General features: G+C 39.1%; 1 protein-coding gene across 2 annotated transcripts; it reads left to right on the forward strand.

Moving 5' to 3' along the window:
- The first annotated feature begins 978 nt into the window (after positions 1-978).
- pmela (premelanosome protein a) lies at positions 979-8011 on the forward strand. 2 transcript variants are annotated; one of them, XM_035661618.1, is made up of 13 exons: positions 979-1121; positions 2045-2140; positions 2229-2375; positions 2787-2924; positions 3671-3832; positions 3944-4228; positions 4318-4671; positions 5119-5229; positions 5320-5475; positions 5585-5687; positions 6096-6301; positions 6401-6491; positions 7428-8011. In XM_035661618.1, exons 1-13 carry the CDS (start codon positions 1064-1066, stop codon positions 7579-7581), a joined length of 2061 nt encoding a protein of 686 aa, XP_035517511.1. In that variant the 5' UTR covers positions 979-1063; the 3' UTR covers positions 7582-8011. The 2 variants fall into 2 exon arrangements, with proteins under 2 accessions (XP_035517511.1, XP_035517510.1); XM_035661617.1 differs by having other exon boundaries at positions 4318-5229.
- The last annotated feature ends 1149 nt before the right edge of the window (positions 8012-9160 follow it).

Raw genomic sequence — 9160 nt, forward strand, 5'->3', positions numbered from 1 at the left:
TGGTTTATGAAGGAGGATATGTCTCCTAAACTAAGCATGGGTGTGTCTGCATTTCTGCGAGCACAGATTCTTCGAGCTGCAGCAGCCTGAGGAGGACAGCAGGATACAGGGGAATAGCTGAGGAAATAAAAGGATGCTATTGATGTGCCATCCACACACTCATCTTGTGACGCCCATGCAATCATAGCTCTAAGGTCAGACGTCAAAAGCAGGCATGACTCGAGCTTTGATTACAGTTCTCATCGCTCTCTTTGTCCTAAAGCAGACATCACATACAACATTTTCAATTACACAGTACAGAAAGTATTGATTTTCCAATAATGCACCTAGAAAATATTTTTTCTTTCTGAGAAATGTCTCATTTGTTTTTTAGTTTTTTAAAGTATTATTTTTTTACCCTTTTATGCCTTTATTTGATAGAGATAGCTGTAGAGAGACAGGAAAGGGGGGCAGAGAGAGAGGGGACGACATGCAGCAAAGGGCCGCAGGTCAGACTCGAACCCGTGCCGCTGCATATATGGGTTGCCAGCTCTACCAACTGAGCTAACCGGGCACCAGAAATGTCTCATTTGTGTTCATTTGAATTATTTACTATTTACACTAAATCTATCTTTTGGAAAGTTTTTTCTGCATTAAATGATTGTTCCCTGAACGCTTTATTAAAGGTATTAATAGTATTAGAATCAGAAAAAGGCGATTTACACAAAGTTCATAAGTAAAAACACAGCACACATGAAGTAAAATCATTGTTATCACACTTGAGAATATAAAATCTAATAAAGAGATAATAACAATGTTAAAACCTACAAGTAAATGCAACAGTTCCTGTAACAACAGTTAACAAAACAATACTCATATGTGTTCTTACAGTTTCAGAGGGGGTGGTGCCAGTTTGCCCAATGATGTCAGAGGTGAGAAGAAACTTTATGGTAATTCAGGACCAAGGCCTTCTTAAAGAGGGTGAGGAGACATTTCTGAAGTCTCTCTGGGAGTTGTGTTGGGGTTCAGGACTTGTAGGTGAGGATCAGGGCTCAAAGACAGGAAACACATAACCAAATACAGGATGACAACTCTAACACTGGTGCTGCTGGTACTGGCTTTTACATCTGCCACTGCGATAAGTGAGTACATCTGAAATTACAGACAAAAAGATTTAGTCAGGCATTTGTTTGTATATTGTTTTTTTCTTTAGGAAAAAATTATATGAGTGACAATGACAGGTAAATCTTGTATATATATATATAGTTTTATTAGTAGTTATCACAGTTCTGCAATCAAAGCAGTAAAACAACTATTCAGTGTAAATCTTTTCCAACAGAAAACAACTATTTATCTTATTTGACACAAAAGTTAAAAAGAAATAGATAAAGTAGAAATACCTTTTTGGCACAATCCTTATAACATTAAGAAAAGCAACTGTTGAATTATAATTCAGAATATTCAAACTCTTCTTTTACTTTCATACTTGGAAATGTGAAAATAATTTGTCATGTTAATGTGAAGGTATTTTATACAACAACATACATACATACTGACTAAGAGAAAACCCTGTGAGTCAGACGTCTGGGATCCCTCATTCCTCCCACTGGGATTACTGATGTTGCTGCTCAGCTGATAGTCACATGAAAGGGATTGAGGGGGATTGCAGGTCGTGTGACTCCCACCGCCAAGAACCCCGACACTCCTCACCCCTCCTCGACACCAAATCATAAACCTGCTCTCGTTTACATAAGCTTCTCTATCGTTATGTGCAAAACCTGCTTGATTATCAGGAACAAGTTGTGCCTCTTTTAAAAAGCCTTCACAGCTTTAACTCTGCTGAAATATGAAGTTAATGGTATAAAAACCTTAAATCTGGTATTATATTTTATATATACTGACAAAGAAAACTGAAAAATATGTTTTTACAGATACATTTTACACTACATTTTGCGTTTGTTGCTTCCCTGGAAACTCTTATTGGTTGTATTGGTTGAGAATGAAACTTGAAATGAGTTGCATGATGTGGCTTCTTTTCCTGAACAGTTTCTAATATTTCTTCCAGAGCCTAGAAGTCAGTTCACACGTTATCGCTCATGGAACTCACGGATGTATCCGGTGTGGAAAGATGGAGATTCGAGATTCAGGAACTGTTGGTCTGGTGAGGCTCATTTCTCTATTCCTAAAACCAGAAATGTTCTCTGCCAGTCAATCTGAAGATGTTAAATCGTGTGTAATCTTCTCTCCAGGTGGTAATGTAACTTTTGATCTGAAAAATGATGCACCCACCCTGACTGGAGCAAGAGCAACCTTCTCTATTAATTTGAATTTCCCACCAAACCAGACAGTGCTCTCTGATGGGCAGGTGGTCTGGGCACAAAACTGCACCATCAACGGTAAGATACACTGAGGAGGGAAATTACTATGCAACCTATTGTGATTTTTTAAATATTTCCATTCATGTTCAAAACCACAAACAATAACCAGGAGCTATGAACAGATAGGAGACTATTTCAATAGGAAATAACAATTTACAGACACTAACCATCAGTTAACTTGGTAAAAATAGGATTTTTAAATTAAATAACTCATAGATTATTATGAAAAAGGAAATGTCTGACAATTTATTATAATCAGTGAACCAATGCGATTTTAAAATTGTGCTAGTTTTATTGTGGTAAGACAAAAGACCGTATTCTTATTTTTTTCCCCCATGTTGCCTAATATTGATATTCAGAGTTACATTGTAATAATCACATGTCTATTATTGTTATTGATCTATGATCTATGGCCGTCATCTTTTCCAGGACAACAGTATCAGGCGGGGCAGCCTGTGTATCCTGACCAGGACAATGAGCAGACCGGAGTTTTCCCTGATGGCACAGCATTTACCAGGACAAGCCAGGACAAGAAACCTCACTATGTGTTTGTGTGGAAGACATGGGGTAAATATATTTCATTTTATATTAATCAGTATGTTAGAACCCTAATCTGCTCCTTAGCTGTAATTAGTGCTGCAGGAGTAATGCTGTGCTTCAGTTGAGGTAATTCTTTGTGAGTACAAAAAAAAGGTTCCTCAGGGAATAGGAAAACAACACCAACTGCAGCTGTGACTACATTACATTAACATGTAAAAAGACAAAGAACAGACCATAAAGGGAACAGAGAGGAAGTTTCTCCTCTAGCCAGAGAAGTTAAAATTTTAAATTAGCCTCAGGCCATATCACAAACAAATCACTTGTCTGTGATCTTCTATCTCTTATTTTATATCTGTCACAGAAAAAATGAACTCACTTTTTACATCTGAAGACACAGACACAGACACAGTTAACAGAAAATACAGGTTAGATTTAAATTGTGAATGAACAAATCTCAAGAAAATCTTAAACTTATTCTTTGAATAATTAGAATTATGTGGATTAAATTAGTGGCGCTCCATAAGAAGTTTTATTAGCACAAAAGCCTCAGTTTAAATGTTTTATTTTGGATTATCAAGCATACTTCTTGTGGTGAAAGTCATGAAGAGGAACAAGAAGTCTGTTCCTCAGCACAATTCAGAAAATCCACAGTTTTCTCTCATGTACTGTGAGATGAAAGTGACACCTGGAGTGTCTCCAAAATGTGTGAATTCAATTAAATTTGCTATGATTACCAGACCACTCTAAATAATCAGAATGTTTCTCTATTGTAGGTCGTTACTGGCAGGTGGCAGATGGTCCGTCCTCCTCCCTCTCTATCGGTACAGACAATGTCCCCCTGGGCTCCTACAACATGGAGGTCGTCATCTATCACTGCCGTGGCAAAGACAAGTTCATCCCCCTCGGCTACGCCTCCACAATCTTCACCATCACAGGTGACCCATCAAACAATTTCTAACCTAACTTGTGGAAAATTACTCTTCAATATTTGTATTTCTGTAACAGCCCTCATCATAACAGCTCTCCATCTTTTTCTTCGCCATCAGACCAGGTTCCGTTCACCATATCACTCGCCCAAGTCAATGATGTAAACCAGGACGACCAGAACTTCATCCAGAACCGAGCTATTGCTTTCAGCGTCAAGCTCCACGATCCCAGCCAGTATCTCAATAATGCCGACATCAGCTTCAGCTGGGACTTTGGTGACACCACTGGCACTCTGATCTCCAGAGACCTCACTGTCACACACACATACCTTAACGTCGGGAACTTCAAACCTCAGGTGGTCCTCATGGCAAGCATCCCCAATGGCTGCGGAAACCCCACTGCTGGTGAGATTTCAAAATGATTATTCTTTTTTTTTAATCTTTTATGCATATATACTGAACTCTTGCTCAGTTGTTTTAAACTTTTCTTACAGTTGTTCCGATTGATGCCTCTGATGCTCCAGCAGTAGTTGTGATGGCCTCCACCCCTGCAGTTGTCTCAGCAGCACCAGCCGAGGGAGGAGATGCAATTGCTCTGGATGTTCCAGCTTCCGACGCCACACCTCTTGATGCTTCTGTGCAGCCAGCAGAAGCAGCCACAAACACAGAAGATGGAGAAGCAGCTGCTGTTGATACAGACACAGAGGCAGTAGAGGTTGCCTCAGTAGCACCTGCAGGAGTGGATGCAGCTGTTGTCCCAGTGGAACAAGATCCCGCCAACACTGTTGCCCCGGCTGCAGAAGGAGATGTTGCTGCAGACGACACCAATGCAGCAGCAGCAGCAGCAGGTGAGGTGGCTGCCTCTGTTGCACCTGCAGCTGAAGAACCAGCAGATGTTGATACAGCTGCTGCAGATGAAACCGCAGTGGTTATAGATGCAGCTGCAGAAAATGTGGCTGTGGTTGACGCTGCTGCCTCAGTTGCCCCTGTTGCAGAGGGAGAAGAAGCTGCAGCTGAGGTCGTCACTGTTGCTCCTGTAGCAGAAGTAGCTGCAGAGGAGGAAGCTGACGTTGTGGCTGTTGATACTGCTGCTGCTGATGCTGAGGCTACTGTTGCTGCTGATGCTGTTGCTGAGGCTACTGTTGCTGCTGCTGTTGTTGATGCTGTTGCTGAGGCTGCTGCCGAGGTTACTGTTGCTGCTGATGCTGTTGCTGAGGCTACTGCTGCTGCTGTTGTCGATGCTGCTGCAGAGGTTGTCCAAGTTGTAACAGAAGCCCCTGCTGATAACGTTGTAGTCCCTGCTGCTACTGAGACCACAGCTGTAGAAGAGGCGGCACTAGTTGAAGATACAGAGGCTGAAGTACAGGCAACTGAGAATGAAATTGCAGCTACTGCAGCTCCTGCAGGTTAGTATTATATATACCTAAAAAAAATATACATCAAACAAAAAGATGGTCGACAAAAGTATTAAGTCAAAATGTGTCTTATTTTTCTAGAACAACCAGCCGGTGATGAAGCTGAAGTTCAAGCAGAGGTGGAAACAGATCCAGCACAGGTTCCCATCATTGTGGCTAAAAGACAAGCACCAGAGCTGACAGCTGACTGCATGGTCTACCGTTATGGCTCCCTTGCCACCTCTGTAGATGTTGTCCGTAAGTCAATATAGCTTTTGTAATTACAGATCATTTTATGCTTCAATAGAAACAGTATTATTTATTAATAGTGCTGAAATCTCTCTGTCTTCCTCTTTCAACCCTGCAGAGGGTATTGAAAGTGTAGAGATTGTACAGGTGTCCAACGTTGTAGCAACGGCAACTGATTTGGATCAGAATGCTGTGGATGTGACCATTTCCTGTCAGGGAAGGTGAGTGGTAACATTCATCAAATACACAAGCTAGTTGAAAAGTAGTACAGGTTTTGTCACTGTTGTTAATTTAGCTCAGTCTAGAATCACACAACTCAAACAAATTGAAATGGCCAGTTTAATGTAAGGAACACCTGCATGGTAACAACCTCTAAAATGTCCAACTCAACACGCAGACAGGGTCAAGACTAACTTACTGTTCAGCTTAACCTTATACGTGTATTGATTTTGACTTGTCTTGATGTTCTTTATAACTAATGCAACATTTAACTTCTAATTAGCCTACTGTGATATGTTATGTGTTATTATGTATTATGATTAGCACAAAAAACACATGAAAATAACATATCCACTTATGACTGTTCTCCTTGTAACTGTGTCTTTGCATCTTTACTATCCTTCCTTCAGTCTGCCAAGTGAGGTGTGCACAGTCATTTCGGATGCGGACTGTATCACACCGGTGCAAACAATCTGTAACGCTGCCACACCTTCTCCAGACTGTCAAATGATCCTCCGCCAATTTTTTAATGACTCTGGAGTATTTTGCATCAACGTCTCCTTGACCAATGATGTCAGTCTTGCTGTGGCAAGTGCAAGAGTCAGTGTATCAGTAGGTGGGTGGAAGACAAATCAATTAATAGACACTAAATCTTAATCTATAAAAAACTTAATCTATAGACCATTCTCATTTGTATAATCTGCTTCAATTTCAGCCTCAAGTGGTTCCCCAGCTGGAACTGCAGCCACAGTCCTGGGTGTTATGGTTCTTGCCTGTGTTGTCTGTTGTATTGGTTTGATGTACAGGTCAGTACCAAATTTATAAACATAATTTAATTTGGGGACAAAATTACAATTAACAATTCAAAAAATAAAATGGTGTAGTGATGTACAAAACCTATAAATAAAATATAAGTTGCAATCAAAAGTACTGTAATTATGGTAAAATTGTAAAACATGATTGTGGTCCTAAAGACCTTTTGAATACAGGATCTTTTCACTTGTCATAGGTGATAACATTAATGATTGCTCAGTTAATTTTAGGTGTGTCAGAAGCCGTGTTAGTAAGCCAGCATGCACAATATCAAAACATATCTGGAAGTGACGAGCAAAACTGAATCATCAGCAGCATATAAATTACATATACAGTATTAGAAAGCATAAGGGTCCAGGGATTGATCCCTGTGGAGTGCCCCAATCTCCTGTCGTCAGCATGATAACATACTCACAATGACAATGTTAACAAACTGATGTTTAGCAGTTAATATTAACCATGTTTAACATCTTAGTTTAGCATGTTACATGCTAACATTTTCTAATAAGTACTGAACAAAAAGTACAAGGTAGGATTACTTTTGCAGGTATTTTGTCATAAACCAAGTACATGGAAATTTAAATTTAGACCTAATGATGACACTGGATGAAAGGTTGAAGGATAACAGAAATGATATGAAATAATTCTGAGAGGAACATGAATGTCTGTACCACATTTCACAGTAATTCATTTCACTCAAAACCTGAGCACAACCAGTCTGTTCAACAATTCATAGAAATATTTTTTTTTTTAGATATTTCAGTCTTGCCCAAAGTGGTGGCCATCCGTAGAGCTCATCCCAGTTTTCATTCCTTGTTTACTTTTTATGATTTTGTTTCTAAGTCACATACATTCTGGCCTTTAACTTGGTAATTTTGTCAGTCATTAAGCATCCTCACCTGTCTCACCTGTTTTATGTTTCTAAACAGACGGTTCAAGCAGTACCAGCCTCTAAGAGAAGACAGTGCTGACAGTAATGGAGGCAGCTCAGGGGTCACATCGATGCCTTTGTTGTTGTGGAACTTGTTGAGCCGACAGTCACCTGGAGAAAGTCGTCCATTGCTTCAGGGGAGGATTGTGTGAATATCATCATCGGCTGCAACATCTGCTAAAATATCGGCTTTATACACACACACATTACTTTAACTGTAGCAATATTGTAACTCTCAGTCAATGTATTGAACCAGAGCCATTAAGTGTACCAAGTTAAGTGAACCAGCTTGTACAACAAAATGTGTAGAATTAAAAGTGTGTAATAAAGAAGTGAAATAACAATGTTGACATATTTGTAGAGGACAGTGATATTTATTGTGACCTACTACCTACTATTTTTTATTAATTGGCACTGATAGTTTATAGAAGCCATAACTGATTCTCTCATTTGTGGCCTACTTATAGTAAACCAATTGGAAAATCAACGCATTTCAGTTCAATTTCTTTACAATGTAATTAAAATCACTTACATCACAGAATATTATTGTGTTTGCTACCCTGAAATGAATAAAATGAAACTTTATCACCATCACGTTTGTAAATTATTATTATTATTATTTTTGTGGCCCTTTGCTGGGTGCCATCCTCTTTCTTTCCTCCCTTTCCTGTCACTATCAATTAAAGGCAATAAAACCCCCCTAAAACGGCACACTTCCTGCACAGATATAAATAGCCAGTTATTTCCCACAGGAGTTGGTGGAGACCACAACTGAGCTATAAAGGACATTGAATATTGGACTTATATTCTTCAGATGGCCAGAAATACAACGTTAATGTTTGTTAATGTTGCTCTCTTACCACTAAACACTCACCAGGGCTAAACTACTACGACTTAATGTTTTACTGTTGTGATAACTGCTTAATTTTGTCCATCAAAGAATAAATATAAGAATAAAATGGATTTTAACATAACATACTTACATTAAGATTAGATTAAGAGAGCGAATATTTAGACAAAACACCATCCCATGACACTAAAAACTGTTGTCCTATACATAAAGTAGAATGATCAGTAACCCAAAACTTCATAAAACACAAACATGCATATCAGAAACATTTCACGTGGTCTCAGCAGACATTTAAGTGGAGTAGAGACGCAGTCAGAAAGTGGTGCGGATATAGGAGCACCGCAGCTGAGTGTGCTAAAAAAATATTACCATCCTGCTCTGCTCTCTGCGCAATTAAAGTGATTTATCAAGATGTTGCGGGCTACCTTAATACATTGAGCTGACAAAGAGTGGCTGATAGTAACATGTACATCATATGACATACTGCAGTGCAGGAAAAAAGGCTGACGTCACTGCAGTAAAACCTTTAATGGAAGAAGCTATGGCCTGGCTTACACAGCGGAAACAAAGATGTGGGCTGATCAATGGAAGTAAAGGAAAACATGGTTTCTGATTACATGGTTCGCATTAATGAATCAGAGTGAATTTCAAAGTGAAAGTTGAAGGCTGTTACATTATGTCTTAATGTCTGTTTTTACAGATTTTTAAATTGTCTGTTGTATTGTTGCACTTGTACCTAATACCTACTCTGCACCTTTCTCAACAAGACTTATATTATATATATATATATAAGATATTTATGCCAAATTGTATTGGTTTGGTTTCAGTATGCACTGCTCCGTAATTTCTCTGTCTCCCTCTTTACTTACATATGAATATCC

Source organism: Morone saxatilis, unplaced genomic scaffold (genome assembly GCF_004916995.1).
Source record: "Morone saxatilis isolate NCDOM2014 unplaced genomic scaffold, NCSU_SB_2.0 Contig18, whole genome shotgun sequence".
In the NCBI taxonomy this organism is placed as follows: domain Eukaryota; kingdom Metazoa; phylum Chordata; class Actinopteri; family Moronidae; genus Morone; species Morone saxatilis.